The 21,321-nt window shown below is 32.1% G+C and overlaps 3 protein-coding genes across 3 annotated transcripts; 1 reads left to right on the top strand and 2 right to left on the bottom strand.

Moving 5' to 3' along the window:
- The first annotated feature begins 10,359 nt into the window (after nt 1–10,359).
- LOC121173548 (uncharacterized) lies at nt 10,360–11,621 on the top strand. Its single transcript, XM_041009607.1, has 2 exons — nt 10,360–10,630; nt 10,783–11,621. The coding sequence occupies exons 1-2, from the start codon at nt 10,360–10,362 to the stop codon at nt 11,619–11,621; spliced, it is 1,110 nt and encodes a 369-aa protein (XP_040865541.1).
- Nucleotides 11,622–12,324: 703 nt separating this feature from the next.
- Nucleotides 12,325–13,718, bottom strand: LOC121173547 (serine/threonine-protein phosphatase 7 long form homolog). Its single transcript, XM_041009605.1, has 2 exons — nt 12,623–13,718; nt 12,325–12,540 (listed from the first exon to the last, which is right to left on the bottom strand). The coding sequence occupies exons 1-2, from the start codon at nt 13,031–13,033 to the stop codon at nt 12,325–12,327; spliced, it is 627 nt and encodes a 208-aa protein (XP_040865539.1). The 5' UTR covers nt 13,034–13,718.
- LOC121173546 (serine/threonine-protein phosphatase 7 long form homolog) lies at nt 13,281–14,138 on the bottom strand. Its single transcript, XM_041009604.1, has one exon. The coding sequence runs from the start codon at nt 14,136–14,138 to the stop codon at nt 13,281–13,283; it is 858 nt and encodes a 285-aa protein (XP_040865538.1).
- Nucleotides 14,139–21,321: the final 7,183 nt, after the last annotated feature.

Raw genomic sequence — 21,321 nt, 5'->3', positions numbered from 1 at the left:
TGTGTGGTTCAGACTTTGTAATGGATTTTACAAAGATAGTGGAAATCTCAAGTGGGTTGCTTGAGTACTGGACGTAGGCACGGGAAGTGGTCGAACCAGTATAAAATTGTGTTTGCATTCTCTCTTCCCTGATCTAATTTATTTTGTTGCAATCAATTGTGCCTTTCATGTTTAAAGAACATTGTTAAATTGATTGTTGTTGCTTCTTCTGCATTCTAAGCCTATCCCTCTTAAGATTATTGAGGCCACAAGGTCCAACATTATAGAGGGCGCCAAAGTTCACATACTAAACATCACTCCCAAAGAAGAGAAAAGGAAAGAAGGCCTCAAGAGGTTAACATTAGCCTCCCATATTTCCATGGAAAAGATAATGTTGAGGCCTACTTAGATTGGGAAATGAAGGTTGAACAACTCCTTGCTTGCCATCATATTAGCGAAGAAAGGAAAGTTCCATTGGCTACCCTTAGCTTTCAAGGGTATGCCCTCTATTAGTGGACTTCCCTTGTTAGGGAACGAAGGATTCATGGGGATCCTCCAGTAGAGTATTGGAATGATCTTAAGAGTGCCCTTAGGAAGAGGCACATTCCCTCCTACTATGAAAGAAAGCTTATAGACAAGCTCCAAAGGCTTAGACAAGGGAGTATGAGTGTTGAAGAATATAGACAACAAATGGAACTACTCTTTTTAAGAGCTGGACTTAGGGAGGAGGAAAGAACAAGCATAGCTAGGTTCCTTAGTGGGCTTAATATGGAAGTGAGGGACAAGGTTGAACTCCTTCCATATAGGGACTTAGATGAGCTAGTCCAACTTTGTATAAAGAATGGAGCAATAACTTAGAAGAAAGCCTTCTTCAAAATCTTATGGCTCTCACTCTTATCCAAGGAAGGACCAAGCCCATGGAATTTTAGGGGCTGCACCTTCAGAACCCAAGGAAGATAAGGGTAAGACCATAGAGAAATACACCCCTAAGACTAGTTCCCAAGAAAGGACTAGCAACATTAAATGCTTCAAATGTCTTGGCAGAGGTCACATTGCCTCTCAATGCCCCACAAAGAAAATCATGATAGGAAGATCATTTACAATGGCCTAACTAATGAGATTACCCTCACCCATCTTGGCACTAAATTTGTGTTGCATCCTCAAACACCTTCACAGGTGGCCAAAGATCAACTAACTATGAAAGATAAGAGGGATGAGGAAGAAAAACTAGAAAAACAAAAGAAAAAGAAGGATAGTAAGGCCTTGTCTTCAAAGGCCAAGGGGAAGAAAAAGAGGAAAAGGATTCCTCCAAGAAGATTGTTAAGAAGGAAAATCATTTTGCAACAAAGGTGATATTAAAAGAGCACTCCTTCTTAAACAATCTTTCTACCTTCTCCTATCAAGGGAAACATCCCTTAGCACTGCCACAATTCCTACATTTGAGACCTTACCCCCAAAGGTCCAAGAACTCTTACATGAATTTGGTGATATATTTCCCAAAGAGATACCCCCTGGGCTACCTCCTTAAAGGGGAATAGAACACCAAATAGATTTAGTCCCAGGAGCAAGCCTTCCTAATAGGCCAGCCTATAGGACTAACCCTCAAGAGACTAAGGAGATAGAGTCTCAGGTTAAAGAATTCTTGGACAAGGGCTGGGTCCAAGAGAGCCTAAGCCCATGTGTTGTGCCAGTGTTGTTGGTGCCCAAAAAGGATGGTACGTGGAGAATGTGTACAGATTACAATGCCATCAACAACATCACCGTAAAGTATAGGCACCCCATTCCTAGACTTGATGATTTGCTTGATGAGTTGCATGGTGCCAATATCTTTTCAAAAATTGATCTTAAAAGTGGTTATCACCAACCGCTTTCAAGACCAAGTTTGGTTTGTATGAATGGCTAGTGATGCCTTTTGGGCTCACTAATGCACCAAGCACCCTTATGAGGCTTATGCATCATGTCTTAAGGGATTTCATAGGTAGATTTGTAGTAGTTTATTTTGATGATATTTTAGTGTACAGTAGGAGCCTAGATGATCACTTAGGACATCTCAGGCAAGTTCTTTCAGTCCTTAGGAGAAACACCCTCTATGCAAATATAGAGAAGTGTACTTTTTGTGTAGATAATATAGTTTTCTTAGGGTTTGTAGTTGGTAGAAATGAGGTCCAAGTGGACCCTGAGAAAATCAAGGCCATCCAAGAATGGCCCACCCCAAAAAGTGTGGGAGATATTAGGAGCTTCCATGGGTTAGCAAGCTTCTATAGAAGGTTCGTTCCTAATTTCTCTAAAATTGCATCACCTCTCAATGAGCTGGTGAAGAAGAATGTGGCATTTACTTGGGGTGAAAAACAAGAGCAAGCCTTTTCTTTGCTCAAAGAAAAGCTTACTAAGGCACCTGTTTTAGCTCTTCCTGACTTTTCTAAAACTTTTGAGCTAGAATGTGATGCCTCTGGAGTAGGAGTTGGAGTTGTATTGTTACAAGGTGGGCACCCTATTGCTTATTTTAGTGAAAAATTTCATAGTGCCACCCTCAACTACCCCACCTATGATAAAGAGCTTTATGCCTTAATAAGAGCCCTCCAAACTTGGGAACATTACCTTGTTTCCAAGGAATTTGTCATTCATAGTGATCATCAATCACTTAAGTACATTAGAGGGCAAAGCAAGTTAAACAAAAGGCATGCAAAATGGGTAAAGTACCTAGAGCAATTTCCATATGTTATCAAATACAAAAAGGGAAAAACAAATGTGGTAGCTGATGCCCTCTCTAGGAGACATACATTGTTTTGCTCCCTAGGAGCTCAAATTTTAGGATTTGATAATATTAGGGACTTGTATGCTTTAGATGAACATTTCTCTCCCGTTTACGAGAGTTGTGGAAAAAAGGCCCAAGATGGATTCTATTTGGCTGAGGGGTATTTGTTCAAAGAGGGAAAGCTTTGCATACCCCAATGATCCATTAGGAAATTACTTGTGAAAGAGAGCCATGAGGGTGGGCTCATGGGCCACTTTGGGATAGACAAGACCCTTGTCTTACTCAAAGAAAAGTTTTATTGGCCCCATATGAAGAAAGATGTCCATAAGCATTGCACTAGGTGTGTGGCTTGTTTACAAGCCAAGTCTAGGGTGATGCCTCATGGGCTATACACACCCTTACCCATCCCCTCTGCACCTTGGGTAGACATTAGTATGGACTTTGTCCTTGGGCTTCCTAAAACCCAAAGAGGTGTAGACTCTATCTTTGTGGTGGTGGATCATTTTAGCAAGATGACATACTTTATACCATGCCACAAGGTGGATGATGCTTCCCACATCTCAAAACTCTTTTTCAGGTAAGTTGTGAGACTCCATGGTTTGCCTAGGATCATTGTGTCAGATAGAGATGCTAAGTTCCTAAGCCACTTCTGGAAAACCTTATGGGCTAAGCTAGGAACTAAACTTCTTTTCTCTATCACTTGTTATCCAAAAACTGATGGTCAAACAGAGGTAGTGAATAGGTCTTTATCCACCCTTTTAAGGGCTCTTCTGAAAGGCAACCATAAGTCTTGGGATGAGTATCTTCCTCATGTAGAATTTTCCTACAACAGGGGGGGTTCATAGAACCACCAAGCAGTCCCCTTTTGAGGTTGTCTATGGGTTTAATCCCCTAACACCGTTAGACCTCATTCCCCTCCCACTGGACACTTCTTTTATACATAAAGAAGGGGAATCTAGGTCAAAATTTGTAAATAAGTTGCATGAGAGGGTTAAGAACAAAATAGAGAACCAAATAAAGGTGTATTCAACTAAAGACAATAGAGGAAGAAAAGAGCTAGTTCTTAATGAGGGTGATTAGGTTTGGCTCCATCTTAGGAATGATAGATTCCCTACTAAAAGGAAATCCAAACTTAGCCCTAGAGGGGATTGACCTTTTCAGGTTTTGCAAAGGATCAACAACAATGCCTATAGGTTGGACCTCCCAGAAGAGTATGGAGTCAACACCACTTTTAACATTTCTGATTTAATTCCTTTTGCAGTTGGAGCTGATATTGGGAGGAGGAACTAACAGATTTGAGGTCAAATCCTCTTCAAGGGGAAGGGGATAATGCAATCCTCCCTAGGAAGGGACCAATCACTAGAGCCATGAGCAAGAGGCTCCAAGAGGATTGGGCTAGAGTTGCTGAAGAAGGCCCTAAGGTTCTCATGAACCTCAGGGTAGATTTCTGAGCCTACGAGCCAAGGTTGGGTCCAATTATCTTTGTACATATTAGACTAGGATGTCATTATATTTGGTCCTTGCATTTAGGACTCCATAATGTAGGTAGGGTACCCTAGAAATATAGGATTTTTCAGCCCTTGTATTTTAGGGCACCTAGACTAGTTTTTGTATTAGGGGTAGTTTTGTAATTTCACATGCACTAAGTGAATATTTGATGTGTGTGTTGGGAAATTAATTTAATTGAATTGGTAGAAGCCCAATCCAATTAAATTTTAGAGGGGAGGTGAGCATTTGCTTACTCCACCCTATTGTCACATCATATAGTCACACTTTGTGCATGTGCTTCATACTTTACATGTCTTATGACACCTAAGCACACTTAGTGGAGAATCTTGGAATTGATCTTGGATTAGTGGGCTGAACCATAACTAAAATTCACTAATCATAATTAGTGAAATTTTGGCTCCACTAATTCAATTTCAAATTCAAGTGAAATTCAAATTTCCCACTAATTTTGTGTGATACTTAGGCTATAAATAGAGGTCATGTGTGTGAATTTATTCAACTTTGATCATTTGAAAATTAACTTCAGATTTCAGAGCTCTCTTAGAGCACAAAATTTCGTGCTCTTCTCTCCCTCTCCCTTCATTTATCTCCTTCTTCCTCCAAACTCTTATCCATGACCTCCTATGGTGGTGAGCTTCTTCTAGACTCATCTTCTCCTTGAAGTGGCGTCTCCTCTCTCTCTTCCTTCTCCATTCCGTTGTCATTCATCTTCCAAGAAGCAAAGGAATTCATTGATGAAGAAGATCCTAGGCCTACAATTTCCAATGGAGCTTACATCATCTTCAAAATGACATTTTATTAATTTGTACACTAATTTTGGGATAACTTTGAATATCTTATTGAATTTAGTGTAATAAGAAAAGAGGAAGCACTGAGTGTGACTATTACGTCATGCATTGGATGTCAGCCATAGTCTTAAGAGGTTTCAAGGATAATTAAGAAAATGGTAATTGCTTACTTCAAAACTAATTTCATTTGTTATAGTTATTATTTATACTCATTAAGTTATGTTTTATTATATTATGCGGTATTTTACTAATCCAAGACCATTGGAACCAGAGAGAATAAAGAAAATTTGAATTTAATGGACAAAATGTTTTCTAAGAGTTAAAAATGAAGAACTAGTGTTTAAGAAATTTTGAAAATGTTAGACTTATGTAAATCTTAGGATATAGATAATATTTATGTATTGACATTATTGTATTTATTAGTATTTATTCAATAATAATTTGAATATAATATATACTGCCTGCATTGATTTGATTTTGGCCTAGATTGATTTGTTTTTAATTTGCAGGCTTGGGTTTAGTTAGTAAATAAACAAAATATTAAGAAACTGCAAAAACAACATCGGTTGTCTCCAAAACCAATGTTGTATTGTGCTATACAACATCAATTGTCTAAATCGATGTTGTATTGTGTCATACAACATTGGTTTTTCCCAAAATCGATGTCATTTATGTTTTTTTGCTACTTGCTATTACTGTATCGCATTGATTTTGAGGAGAACTGATTTTGTACAGTGAATTTCAGCATCGATTTATATAACTGATGATAAAATGACTTACTTTTAATGACGATCTTTTCAACATCAATTCAAAATTAATGTTAAATGTCTAAAATAATCAATGGTAAAAACGTTTTTTCTAATAGTGAATATATATTTTAGTCCTTATAATTTAACTTTCTTTGTTTTTCATCCTTGCAAAATTATATATTTTTTTATTTTTCATCCTTATAATGTTTTTGATAACATTTTTTCAATAGTTAAAAACATTATCTATATAACTTTAAGAATTAAAAATAAAACAAATATAATTTAAAAAAGTAAAAACAAATTTTTTTTACAAAAAAAAAATGTAAAAAATACTAAATTAATTACAAGAAATAAAAAGATATTTAAACCTTTTATAATCTATAAATTGCTTATAGTTTTCTTCCGGCTAATTGAATTAGAAATTAGTAATTTAATTAAAAACCTGTCGATTGTTCAATATACATAGCTGGACGGTTGAAGTTGTGTGACAATCAAGACTCGTTGTTCGGTCCATGTGACAATCAAGACTGATTGATACCCAATATAAGCATCCATCGGTCTCCACCTCGTGGTAGGTCACGTGGCAAGAAAATGATGTATGGTCATGCTTTGATTTCTTAAAAAGCAAAACCACTTAAAAGGTATTTAGTTTTGGTTTGACTGTTTTTTAATTTTATCTTCATTGGAAATAAAAAATAGTGATAGAAATAATTTAATTAGATTTTTGTGAAAATATTTTCTCAAACAAATCAAAAATAGAAAATAATACAATTTTGTTTTTAATTAAAACCAGGAATATCATTTTGGATAAAATAAAAACGCGGTGGCAAGAAATGTAATTTTAAGTAAATCTAAAAATATATTTCCTTCTGAAAATGTATTTTTATTTCTTGAAAGCAGAAAATAAGAAGTCAAACTAAATATGTTTTCAGAATTCTAATATTTTAAAAATAAAAATAATTTTCAAAAAATAAAAACAAAATAAAAATAAAAAATAAAAATACAAACTAAACACATCTTAAGTTAGTGTAATAATGAAATACAGAAAACAATGAAACCTTATAGAAGCTTCTCGACACCTTTATAATACAAATGGGAAAATATTTTAATGGATCAGGAACCACGGCATCTAAAATATTATGAGAATTGCTTAGAATTATTCTATGATCCATGCACAATGCGATATGTATCCGATATCAAGATACGATTATTCTAAAAACACGAAGGTATGATGCGTAAAATAAATATAGATATGTACAAAAATTTATAAAATAATCCTATTATAATTAATATCTATCTATAATTTTATAAATTTAAATTAAGAATATATTTCTTAGACATTGCTGAACCAAAAAGTTAATAAATAATTAGTATCATAAATTATTTCATACTATTTACAAATAAGAGTAATACTATTAATCTTATTCTGCTGATTAAAAAAACTATCAATCTTATTCATTTCTTGAAATAATAAATAAATAGAACAATTTTTATTTTTGGTTCATAACAGACAACTAATGCTTCCATGTTATATGCTCATATGTCTAATTTTTAGTTGCATTGGAATTTATAATTTTTTTATAAGTTTGAATACTTCATTTATAGGTGTTGATAAAATATCCAAAAGTAAAAATATCAAAAACATATATATTGGATACGAATACGTGATGCAAATTGAATCATCCATGCTTTGTAGGAATTATATATTTAAAAACTGTATATGCAGTTATCAAAATGTTATATATATATATATATATATATATATGTTCCGATATAAGTAATAATGAGAAGTGTCATGTTTTACTGGCAGAATTGGAGTTCGAAGTAAACGGGTTTATAAAAATAAGAAGAAGAAGAAGACGGGTTTATCTGGTGTATAGGTTTTTAGTGGTATATTGGCATGCATAAATTGTCAACAGAAACACTTAAACTTGAGTGGCCAAAATTCGATAGCTTATCTACAAGACAGAGATAGGGCATGGTTTGTGTCAATTTTATGCCTTAGGTCTATATAATACAAAATGCATGTATATTATATATAAAAAAAAGTGCACGTATTATAAACACTTTTTACCCGAAATTCTTTCGGCAAAATCACCAAATTGGGTCCCTTTTACAAATTAATTACCAAAATGGGTCTGTTTTATTTTTATTTACCAAGGGGGTCTGTTATTTTACTACAAAGCGCCTACCTGAGGAGCGCGTTCCACCAGAACGCGACACGTGGCTTGTCTGGACAGGGCGATGTGACAGGGGTGGTCGTGCCTGCCTGCCAGGCGCTACCAGTCGTGCCTACCTGCCAGGCGCGACCAGTCGTGCCTACCTGCCAGGCGCGACCAGTCGTGCCTACCTGCCAGGCGCGACCACTAGTGGTAGCCTGGCAGGCACTTCCACTAGTGGTGGGGCCCCTGGCACGTCCCTGTTCCCTATAAAACCATCTGCCCTCCGTTTCATTTTCACACAAACACAAAATCAACCTCATTTGGAAACCTTGAAGCTGAGTTGAAACGTACCGGTTAGAAATTTTGTTCAAAACTAGTAAATATTTTTTATCTTCAATACATTATAGCATTAATTAATATTTATTTTGGTGATGATAATAATGATTATATTTTGTAGGTGCATAAACAAATTGACATGAACTATAAAATGAAATAGTAATTTTGTTTATATTTTTTGTGTGATAATTAGTAATTTTTGGTAACTTAATAATTTATTTTTTGGTTATAATTATGATATATTTGTTTGTTGATGACAATAATTATTTATTGTAGTAGTTTTTATGTCTAGCACATTATTATTATTATTAGTTAAGCTCATAATTATTGATGTTGTTGGTATATTTTTTTAATAGCCAAAATTTATACATAGACATTAAAAATAAATGCCGATTGTTTTGCGTCATTCGTGTGCGAAGTAGGAAATTGTTGTGACAGTAATTTCATTTATTTAGAGTAATTTGTTGTTGTTAATTTATTTTAGGTTAATAATTTATGTTATGTTAATATATTTTTTATATTATTGTTTGTTGACGACATTAATTATTTATTGTAGGTATATTTTTGAAAAATGAATTCAATTATTACACTCGTCTATTTAAATGGTAAGATGTATGAAACTGATGATGGTATCACATTTGAAGGCCCTAAAAAAGCTATTCAAATAAAGCGTGGTATTAGTTTTGAGAGTTTAAAAAAAAGGATACACGACAAGGTAAAATTACAAAAACATGAAAGTATATCTACTATCACTTGTAGATTTTTAGTTGCAGGTAAATATATTGCACTGCAAATTTGTGACGATGAAGATGTTGAAACAATGATTCAAAGTTTTGAACAACAACAAGAAATGTCTGTCATAGAATTATGTGTTGAAGTTGATGTTGCGGGTGCTTCTGCAATTAATTTGACAAATTCATTGTTATCATGCGGAAATAATATGCCTCACAATGAATCGGGTAGTGCAACAGTTGGAACAAATTCAGAAGAAGATTTTGATGATGATGATTACTTAATATCTAATTCATACGCTGAGGACTCACTAGATGAGGATGAGGATATTAATGAAATGTCTGACACAGATGATGAAGCTGCCCGTTTGATCGAACCACTTACAGTTGTGCAATCGGGAGAAGGTATATTTATTGTTATATATAAATAAATATTATAATATTTAAATAATTCTCTACACTTGAATTATAAATTTTTGGTATATTGTTTTTGTAGGTGGAAGTCAGACTCCATTTTGGGATTCTGCTTCTCACTATAGTAATATTAATTGGAGTTATCCTGACCAAGAAGAAATTTGCGGTTTAGATATGGAATCAAATTTTAATATGGGTCAAGAATTATATGTTGGTATGGAATTTGATACCAAAAGCGCAGTAAAAAATGCATTACAACAATATGTAATGAAAGTGCATCAAAGTTTCAAAGTTGTTGAATCTAAATCGCAGAAATATGTCGTCTGTTGTGGAAATAGAAGCGATGACATCCCATGCCCTTTTTATATGAGGGCAATTTTATAAAAAAAAACTGATACATGGAAAGTTACGCAATGGGGAGGACCACACAGTTGCTTGAATATGAGTATAACTCAAGACCATGATAAATTGGATTCTGATTTGATTGCCACTTGTGTACTAGGTATGATTATAAATTTTCATTCTTATTTATCCTTTTTTTGTGTTTGTTGGTGTGGTGTACAATAATTTTTCGTACTTATTTTTATAGGGATGATCAAAGAAGATCCGTCACTCAAGATTTCTTTGATTCAAGAGAGGATCAATGGAATGTTTAATTACAACATTTCGTACAGGAAAGCGTGGAAGGCAAAGCAAAAGGCAATAACAATTGAATATGGCGACTGGGATGAGTCTTATGCCGTTCTTCCGTCATGGCTGAAACACATGCAAAATCATTCGCCAGGATCGTATTATCAAATTTGTGATGATGATTTTGTTGTTGGCAATACTGTCAGCCGTGAACACCGACAGTTCCATCGAGTCTTTTGGACCTTCGGTTAATGCAAAGAGGCTTTTAAATATTGCAAACCAGTCATACAAGTTGATGGTACATTCATGTATGGGAAGTATCGCGGTACGCTGTTAATTGCAACAACACAAGATGGAAATAGTCATGTTCTTCCGCTTGCATTCGCTGTGGTTGAGGGGGAAACATTAACAGCGTGGTCATGGTTTTTGGCACACTTGCGTGAACATGTCACAGATAAAGATGGTATCTGTCTCATTTCTGATCGTCATGCAAGTATAAAGGCAGCTGTTGCGAATGAAGCACTTGGGTGGCAACCTCCTCATGCGTATCATGTGTATTGCGTGCGCCACATTGCAAGTAATTTTAATCACAAATTTAAGAATGGGAAACAAAAAGAAATGTTAAAAAAATTAGGTAACATTTCATATCTAACATATATTATTTCATATATAACATATATGTTATTTGTTATGCAAATTTGACTAATGTGGATAATTTATTATGTGCAGGATACACCCCGTGTAAGCATATTTTTGATAGAAATTTTGATAAATTTTGTGAGCTGAGTCCCCCAGTAAAAGCATGGATTGGGAAGATTTCAAAAGAAAAATGGACAATGGCATATGACAAAGAAGGCCGTAGATACGGTCATATGACAACCAATCTATCCGAATGTGTAAATAAAGTTTTTAAGGGATGTCGCAATGTACCAATAACTGCCCTTGTGAAGTCAACATACAGCAGGTGTCGAAAGTATTTTGTTGATCGTGGTCGTCAAGCACAAAGGGAAATACGCGATGGTCAAATATATTGCTCACACGTCATGAAAAAACTTAGGGAAAATCAAGAAAAGGCTTGTTCTCACATTGTTCGGACATATGATATTCAGAGAACAATATTTGAGGTTGAGGAGGCTTTCGACCCTATGACTCAACGAGGTGGACATAAATGGACAGTTAACTTGAATGAGCGCTACTGTCAATGTGGACAATTTACTACTTACCACTATCCGTGCTCTCATATCATTGCTGCGTGTGGTACTGTTAGCATCAACTTCTATCAATATATAGATGTTGTGTACACAAATGACTACATATTACGTGCTTACTCCGCACAATGGTGGCCTCTTGGGAATGACGATGCGATTGTCCCATCTGATGACCCGTGGACACTTGTGCCTGATCCAAGTTTTATTCGTGACAAAAAAGGAAGGCCAAGATCAACTCGATTAAGAAATGAAATGGATTGGAGGGAGCCATCGCAAAGTCGCTACAAGTGTGGCAGATGTGGGACAGTAGGACACAACCGGCGTAATTGTCCATTGCAATCTCAACAAGGCAGTTGTTGATGTCATGTATTAGATCATATGATAATGAAATGTTTACTTCTTTTTTTGTTATTCTTAAACACATTTATGTGTCAGTGACATTATCGTAATTTATTTTAAAAGCATTGCACGATAAGATTGAACGTTAAAGTAACAATAATATAAAATTAACATGAAAACAATATTTGAAAGTACATGACATTGTTAAAACATGAAGAAAAAAAAACAATACAAAGTACATGGAAAAAAACAATACAATGTAAACCCATTATTAATCAATCATGACTATGTCTGTGATGCCGCGACGATGTCCCACATGGCCGATCCCAATTCCTAGCTGCCCTATCAGGGTTTCTTCTTCTAAGATTCCCCCTTTCATCCACTTCGTCAGCCTCGGCAGAGAAATCATGACGTAAATCGACCCCCAATAAGTCATTCATGTCGGGTATATTTCCAGGTACATTCCACGGACCACCAAGTGGAGCATTTGGGGTCGGTAGTTCATTATTTTGGGTGAATGAAGGAGTCCCCCCTGAAGGAGGAGAGGATCCAAATATGCCTGTCATACTGTACCCTGGTTGGAAATCATGTGGGTATGAATACATCGGCGCCATCTGCGATGGTTCTTGGGTGAATACCGGCGGTGTGTAATACATTCCATGTTCTCGTTCTGGCATCGGAGGCAAACTGTACGGTGCTGCATCCACAGTTTGCCGACGTCGCCCTAAGCCTCGAGTCTCCACACTTCGCTGTAGTATATTAAACTGCTGATGTTCAAATTGTGGCTGAGAAGGGGAGCATCTTGATGTGCCTCAAGTATCCTATCCTCTTCTTCAGATATAAGAGTGATCTTCTCGATACATGGCAGTAAATCATCAAAAGTACAAACCCTTCTCCCAACAGGCGACACCATAAAATGTAGTGTTTCCGCGATTTCACCCTGCATAAAAAAATAAAAGAATAGTTATTAAAATAATCTTCAACGCAACATTATTTTCTAAATTATAATGAACAATTTATACCAATAGTCCTCTTCTTGCATGTTTTGGGTCGACATAAACTTTTGTCTTACGCCTGTACCACCTCATATATTCAGAGTTCAGACTAAGGGTCCCTGTTTGTGGCGGCGTTTGTTCTACTCTCCTTTCATAGCGACTATTCCATTCATTAAGCGCGGGTTGCATTAGTCGCATCCAATTTCTTCCTTCTTTTCCCTTTAAGGTCAAGTCATGTATGTTTTCGGGTTGCATTACTGGGCCCGGAATAGGTTGTTGCATTCCAAACTGTCGCATGACTCTATCCGGCTGGTGCCATTCCACTTTTTGAAAACAAATAAGTGGTACGATACATGTCCATAATACAGACCCAATAAAACAAACTTGACTCAAATTCATTTCCACATGTCCAGCATAAGGGACCCAAACAAACTGCATATAAAAGTTAAATTTAATAAATTAAGTAACAATTAGAACATCATTTAATAAACAAATGTCAAAATTATTACCTCGTCGCGTTTCATGACATCTAATTTACGACGAAACTCAAGTAAATTGTCATTGCCTATGTGATGCAATTCACCTCCTAACCATCTTCACAAAAAAACAAATAACAAAATAAGATGTTACGTATAATAATGATTAACATCAAGCAACCATATTTATTAATTATCAATTCAAAATATTAAAGGAAAGTATACCTGTAAGCAAGTGGCGCGTTTTGTTGTTGTGGAGGAATAACTGACGGGGCTAACGTTGGGCATCGTTCCCATGCCCATAACTGAATCAAGAGAGTGAAACCGCCTATTGATTTAGCATGATAGTCTGTTGCGATGCACATCTCTCTATAAAGGTTACCCAGAAGAGCAGCTCCCCATGCATAAGTGCTGCACTCTCTAAGGTCTCTCAAAAATTGCAAATATCTCATTGGCACCCTTTTGCTGCTTTTATCAACAAACATCACGCCTCCTATGAATCTTAAGATCCAAGCTCGAGCAAATCTTTCAAGCCCTTGTTGGTTGCCTATGAAATCATTAATATTTGCAAATTGAGAAGTCAGCCAACTCAATAAAAGTGAGTTCCCGTCAACTGCATCATCGTCAGGCATGACACCCAATAATTCATGGCACAACTCAAACCAATCAATATTTGTATTGCCGGTTAAAGGTCTTCCATCAACTGAAATACCAAGTAGCACAGAAACATCTTGAAGTGTAATAGTTGCCTCGCCACACTTCAAATGAAATGTATGTGTTTCTGGCCTCCACCTTTCAATAAAAGCATTAACTAATGCTCCATTTATCTTCAATTGCGCCAATTTCATTATCGGGTACAAACCCGAAACTTGTAATAAAGGAATAATTTCCTCGGGCGGTGCTTCTCTATGATTATACAGTGGTGTAGCTCGTCGAATTTTTAATGTCCTTTGATTAGCACCATTCCAAATATGTTGTGATATATGGTTTTTTTGCATCCACAGTAAATCATCCTCTAATGGTCCAGATGCCACGTCATAATGATTAGATGATGACGAACTTGCCATATTAAAACTCCTGTATAACAAGAAAAAAAATTAATAATCACACATATCATAAATAATTAATAATAAATTACAATATATTTAAATACATTTTAAATACGTACGCAAACAATATTCTAAAAAAATACATAATTTAAATTTTATAAATGAACACATAATTTAAGTAAATGAATTATAATGACACACACACACACATATATATATAGCAGCAATTTCAGCAATTTTTTTTCTTAATTTTAACTTTTTATTTTAAAAGTTATTAATTATAATTTAGAGTTTATTTTTAATTTTAAACTATTGATATATTGTATCAAACTCAATATGCCTTTCTTTTTTAAATACGCTCAATAGCAATATTCTAGTAATATTTATTATTAATTTTAATTAAAATTATATTCTACAAACTAAAATTATCAACCCAACAACAACAAAGTCTTACAATTGCAAATAACATCAATTATAACTAATATAATTAAATATTAACAAAAATAATAATATAATATTTAAATAACAATATTATTATCTATAATTATCTTCAACAATAATTAACAATTTTATATTATTATAAAATCAAAAAACAAAACACTAAAAATATATATCAATTTAAACTTCCTATTTATCAAAAAAAATATATAACAAAGCATTAAAAATATAACACACTATCAAACTAATAATAATTACTTCTACAAATAAATCCACTAAAAATATAAACTGCCTATATGCAAAATATATATATATATATATATATATATATATATATATATATAAAAATATAACAATTTATATAATATTTAAATAACAATATTATTATCTATAATTATCTTCAACAATAATTAACAATTTTATATTATTATAAAATAAAAAACAAAGCACTAAAAATATATATCAATTTAAACTGCCTATCTACCTAGAAAAAAATATATAACAAAGCACTAAAAATATAACACACTATCAAACTAATAATAATTACCTCTACAAATAAATCCACTAAAAAATATAAACTGCCTATCTGCAAAAAAAAATATACATATATATATATATATATATATAAATATAACAATTTATATACATTAAATAAAAAATAAAAAAAACTAACCAAATAAAAAAACTAACCAAACAAGGCAAGGGAAACCTGCAAACAGGGGAGAAGCTGGCTGCAAAAAAAAATTATATATATATAAAAAGATTAAAATATAATCATTTATATAAATAAAATAAATTAAAAAAACAAAAAAAAAAAAGAAAAACCTGCTGCTGGGGAGGGGGGAATGAGAAGGGGACTGCTGGGGGGGGGAGGGAACACGAAGGGGGAGTTTGGGGGAGGGGGGGACAGCTTCCGTGGGGGGTTTGGGGGAGGGGGGGACCCCATTTAAGGGCGCTTGGACGCGCCTGGGGCTAGGGCGCGAACCAAGGCGCCTCGGGAACGGCACGACGGGACGCGCCTGCGTGCAGGGCGCGACCAGTAGCGCCTGCGTGCAGGGCGCGACCTTCGGCGTCTGCACCACCTGCAGCAGCGGCCACGTGTCGCCTTCCTCCGGTAAGCGCCCCTCAGGTAAGCATCTTCCCTGCAAAAACAGCACCCCTTAGTAAATAAAAAGCAAAGAGACCCATTCTGGTAAATAATTTCTAAAAGTAACCCAGAATGGTGATTTTGCCAAATTCTTTCTCTACGTAACTTTTATTACATTGTTGAACCCTTTCTTCACGGTTTCACCTAAGTAACGTGCAATTAAACGTGTCCATGGGAATGTTTTGCAAGTGTTACGCGTATAATTGGGACACCTGGCACATGTGACCACCTATTCCGGTAGGAGTCGTTATGTTCGAGACATGTCATCGTTTTGAATGAATGATAGAAAGAGAGTGAAGGGGACCGTGTGATGTGAATTATGAGAAGTGGCCAAATCTTTATACAAATTTGAAAAATCTTGAGTTGCAGCCTACAGGAAGGTACAGATTATGATGTGACCTAATGGTTGAAATTTTCCTCACTGTACAGTAGTGTACAGTAGTGAGTAGTGAGTAGTGAGTAGTGAGCAGTGACTATTGAGAAAGCCCTTCTCCTCTCGTTATCACTCAATCATATGACTCAATAGCAAATAATTATAAAGAAAATCACATATTATTTACAAATATTTGTGTTAATATTTTTTAAATATTACTTTTACAATTTTTCATATCAATTATTTTATCTCACATCTTTCATCTCTATTATTTTTATTTATTATGAAATAAATTATATAATTTTATTGTATAAGAATAGTTTTTCCAAAAAAAAAATAGACAAGTTGAAGAAAATCAATAGAGTAAAGAGGAAGAGAAACTGGGAGTCACGATTATGAGGAACCAAATCAGACAAGAGCAAAGTGCAATAATTCACCATGAATTTCATGTCATCACGTAGTTGTTCCTCTAAAAACATGAGTGGTACATTATTATCTGTTTGGTCTTATTTTGCTCAAGTCATTTTTGACTTTGGTGTAACTCATTTATTTTGTAGTTGTAACAACCCTTTTAAAGGAATAATTGTTTCAAGTATGTTAATTAGAGTGGGAAAGTGATTGAGAACAACGCACATTTATATATATACTAGATAAAAACCACAAATAATGGGTACGTACGTAACTTAATTTCTTATAATATGGAAAAAGTAAAAGAATATAAATTATTAAACTTCAAAATGTTAATATACTCTCAATAGGAACTATGCTGATAAGTAATTATAGTCGTGTTAATTGTCGTAAGAGTAGTTATAGTTTTAGTTAATACCCTTTTGAATGGGTTTTTTTAAAATCATTTTGGCTTTTGAAAAATTCTAAATATTTACAGCTCTTCTTGTATCAAATATTTCAAATAATTTGTTAAAAAGTAGCTGCTCAAAAGAGCCCGTACGTCAGTTACTTGAGAAAGATCATCCTGAATAGCATCGAGAGCTAAGTTTGTGTCCGTGCCTATGAAGTATGTTGATTGATAATCCGACTTCTTTGATAGGAAAATGTTTCTTACACACTTTGAGAGATAGGAAGAGAGCAGGGCTAACTTATTGATGAGATTTATGATATGATGCGACATGAGAAGAGAGATATAGATATATAACAAATGTTGTTATAGTGTTTGTAAACAATGAATATCTAAATATAACCATTCTTTTTAATACGTTTTCAAGAAAGGTTGAGAGAAGTGTTTCGACCTCAAAATTTCCTAAATTTCCTTTTAATTAGGATTTTCCTCTCTAAGATATTATTTGCTTAAATGTTTGGTGGACGGTTACGAATACATAATTAGAACAATGAGACTCATTATCTTCAATGAATTTTTTTTTAAGAATCACTCTTCAACTTGAGAAATTTTAAGAGTTTTTCTTAACAAGAAGTTTTTAGAATATTTTTTTTAACTTCTTATCATTCAATTTATCATTTTTATTTTTATTTCTAAATTTAATTTAATTTTTTAAAGAAATTATCAATAATTAAAAATAATTATGCATATATCATAAAAAATTATTTATTATAGGTCTTAAATATAATTATTATGTTAAATATATTTATTAATTATGAATTTTAATTACAATATAATTTATTTAGTTAAAATTATTTATTTATTATAAATTTTAGTTATATAAATTAAACATTTACCATGTTAGTTGTACAGGCAAAAATATCACTTTTCACCATTTTCTCTTTTCTCTCATACTTATTTAAAAAAATTTATTTCTAAATCATCTCAAACTATCATTACTTTATCTTTATCTATATATTTTATTTTTTAATTGCCTATCCCTATCAATTTATTCTTTTTTATCTATATTTTTAAATTCTTTTTTTAATTTTTTTAAAGAAATTATCATTAGTCAAAAATAACCTTGCACCACAAGTTAAGTTTTTTTTTTTATTGTAAATCCAAAATATCATTTATGTGTTCAAAAGTATTTCATTATTATGACTTTTAATTATAGAAAAATAAATATTTTCTTATATAATACATAGACTAAAATATTGATGTTGTTTAATAATAGAAAAATACTCGTACTAACTTGTCGACTCTATATTTCACGCTTTATGTTTTATATATTAAAAATGGAACCCATATTTAGTACCACCAATATGTTCAATTGAATTGCCTCTAAAACAAATATTTGTGAGGAAAAAAATATTAAAAATAGATAAATAAATATTTGGTCAAACTCAATGAACACTACAGGCAATTTATTTATAAAAAAAAATGAACACGTTAAGAAATCCTTTTATTCATAGAAAGAGACAAATAGAAAACAGACAATTAAAATTAAATGGCAGTCATTTAATTTTACTTAATTAACTGCAGTAACTGCAGCTTCCTACGACGTTTCAACCCGAACCTAGATCTAACTATGTAAAACAAATCAGCATAGAAATAGTTATTTTTAAAAAAATTATTAATTATATATAGACCGGGTCCGGTAACAGTAACATGAACATACATAAAGAGTAATGATTAATAAAGTATATCGATTATATTATATTATTATATATGTTTCATAAAAAATGTCTAATTGATTAATTCTTTAAAAACCCTTTAAGACAGTGGTAGCTTATCAATGTTATATATTTTTTTTGTATCCGACGAATATTTTGAAATTTTAATAAAATTTAAAAAATATATATGACAAAAAATTATTATTTAATGATAATAGTAATAATAATAATAATAATAAATATTCTATTTCAGTGGATATAAATAAAACTTAGAAATAGGACTTTAGAAATTAAAAAATTATGAAAATAAATTATTTGAATGAAAACACGCATTACATCTAGTTAATTATTTATGGTGCACCAAAATTTAAATCCGGAACTACACTCTTCATCCTATAATAATCGTCGGATAAGATGAAATTTTTTTTAGCTTAAATTAATAATCATTTTAATTTTTTATTTTAATTTTTTAACGTAATATTAATTATTTTTTATTATAATTTTCATAATATTAATGACATGAAAAAGATAGTAATAATGAGATTAATTTTATAAAATTAATAATTTTTCATTTATTTATTATCTAAGTAAGTATACTACAATAATCTTTTAAGTTTTTAAATGTCTAATATGCACTAGATCGGGTGACGCCTGAGATCATCTTATTGGTTAGCGTGATGTTTCAGATCCGTCGAATATACTAATTTGTGGCTCTCATTAGGCTTCATTATTGTACGTAAGTTAGCCGTTTAAACATAATAAATTAAGTTATTAAGCTAGCTATGTTAATTTCAACCTTCGTTCAGTATCCACTCCCACACAGATTAAAAATCGTGATCCACCTGCTCAATTAATTGAGTTGGGTTTCCTTAATAGATTAAATTTTTTAAATAAATGTAAAATATTATTATATTTAAACTAAAATACTGTTATTTAATATTTTACTAGTTAAAAAAAATATTATTATAGTAATTATTAAATAACTATATAGATTTTGTAAAAAAAAAAAAAAAACAAAAGGATATAGGTTAAAAAATAACTAATGATACTTTAGGTTTGTACAATATATACTTTTGAAATGAAAGAAAAAGTTAAGACATCTAGATATGAACTAAAGTGGTAATTCATTCCATTTTCAAATCTAATAGGATCTAGTAAGTACGTACTCCGCAGACATAAAATTCATAAGGGTGTTCAAAATCAAATCATTTTAAATTACTAAATCAATAAAAATAAATTAAACTGATAGTCGAAAAGTTTAAAACAAATTTTTGTTTTTCTGTGTGTTTTCAGGTTTTGATCCCTACTGATAAAATTAAACAAAATTAAATCGAATTATACCTTTAATATATCTATAATGGTTTTTTCTATCTATTATACTCTCATAAAATCTAATTCTTTGTTTAGAGTGATGCTTTGGCTATATATGTAGGTGAAGGATTCAATAGAAAATAGTTTCAGTATATACATGTCATCACTAGCATGTTTTTTAAAATTATTTTACTTATGGTTATATAAATGTTATTTTCTAATTATTAGTAAGTACTCAAGTGATTATTAATTAGATTATACATTGTTTTTATTTCATTAGTTATTAAACTAAAAAGTAATTATGTATCATCATTAGCGTTAGCGTGTGGTCTTTTATTATTATTTTTGCTTATGGTTATATAAATGCTATTTTCAATTATTGATCAGCAGTCAAGTATTTATTAGATTTTACATTGTATCAATTTATTTTCTTAGATGTTAAATTAAAAAAAATCAAAAGACAAAATATAGTATTGAAAACTTTTAAAACATGAATAATTGATTGAAACCGAATTGCAACAGATTAATTTAATTTGCTTTAATTCATATTTGATATTACATTTAAACTAAACTAAACTTTAGTAAGGCAAAACATATTTATTTTTATGTGATTAAAAGCCTTTTGTCCGAAAACTGAATCAAACTAAAGTGCAAACACCCAAAATAAAATATAAGGTTAAATATATTTTTTATCCATTAAATTTGGGTCACTTTTATTTTTGGTTTCTAATTTAAAATTTATTTTTATTAATCTTTACATTTTGAAGGTTGTTATTTTAATTATTTTCTGTAAAAAAAATTAAATATTTCAGTCATTTCAAAATCAATTTGAAAACCTTTATCAAGAGAGATTGAAAGGAGTAATTTTCAAAATTCATGGCCTATGTAAAACAAATTTAAATTTGAGAGTAAAAAAAAGTTATCCATATTTAATAGATTAATAATATATAGTATTATAATTAAAATTGAATTGTCTTCTTTAGAAGTGAGGTTAAGCATGTTCACGGAGGACTCACTAATAGAAATGCTTATGTTTTAAGAGACTTAGCATTAGTGATATGAATACATCAAACCTTAAATAAGAGTTTATGTTTTTGTTTGTTTAAAATTTGATCGGCCCTAACCTATTTAATAAAAATGCAGGATATAGACTTTTTAAAGGATCTATTTATTTAAATAGGTTAGACTTAACCTTATAAAAAAATATATTAGTCCTAATAGGTCAATCTATTTATCTATATAATATAACAAAAATAAACATTCATATTATACCAATAATTATTATTAATTAATTTATAAGACCAAAGTCAAATTATATATGAAAATGGACTTAATTTTGATTTACCCTTTTAACTTTTAGTTACAGAGTCGTGTCATATCATATGGTTTTTATGTTAGTTTTTCATACGCATTTTGCATTA

This window comes from Glycine max, chromosome 15 (assembly GCF_000004515.6).
Source record: "Glycine max cultivar Williams 82 chromosome 15, Glycine_max_v4.0, whole genome shotgun sequence".
NCBI classification, from domain to species: domain Eukaryota; kingdom Viridiplantae; phylum Streptophyta; class Magnoliopsida; order Fabales; family Fabaceae; genus Glycine; species Glycine max.
The sequence above is the reverse complement of the archived record's forward strand: the minus strand, read 5'-3'. Positions and strand labels throughout refer to the sequence as shown.

What these genes read in the sequence shown, in the direction of transcription:
- LOC121173547 (XM_041009605.1), bottom strand. Translation starts at nt 13,033, where the DNA reads ATGCAGTTTGTTTGGGTCCCTTATGCTGGACATGTGGAAATGAATTTG. An exon ending in ATGCAAGAAGAGGACTATTG is followed by an intron (nt 12,541 to 12,622) that starts GTATAAATTGTT and finishes TTTTTTATGCAG; the next exon opens with GGTGAAATCGCGGAAACACT.
- LOC121173546 (XM_041009604.1), bottom strand. Translation starts at nt 14,138, where the DNA reads ATGGCAAGTTCGTCATCATCTAATCATTATGACGTGGCATCTGGACCA.
- LOC121173548 (XM_041009607.1), top strand. Translation starts at nt 10,360, where the DNA reads ATGTATGGGAAGTATCGCGGTACGCTGTTAATTGCAACAACACAAGAT. An exon ending in TTGCGTGCGCCACATTGCAA is followed by an intron (nt 10,631 to 10,782) that starts GTAATTTTAATC and finishes TATTATGTGCAG; the next exon opens with GATACACCCCGTGTAAGCAT.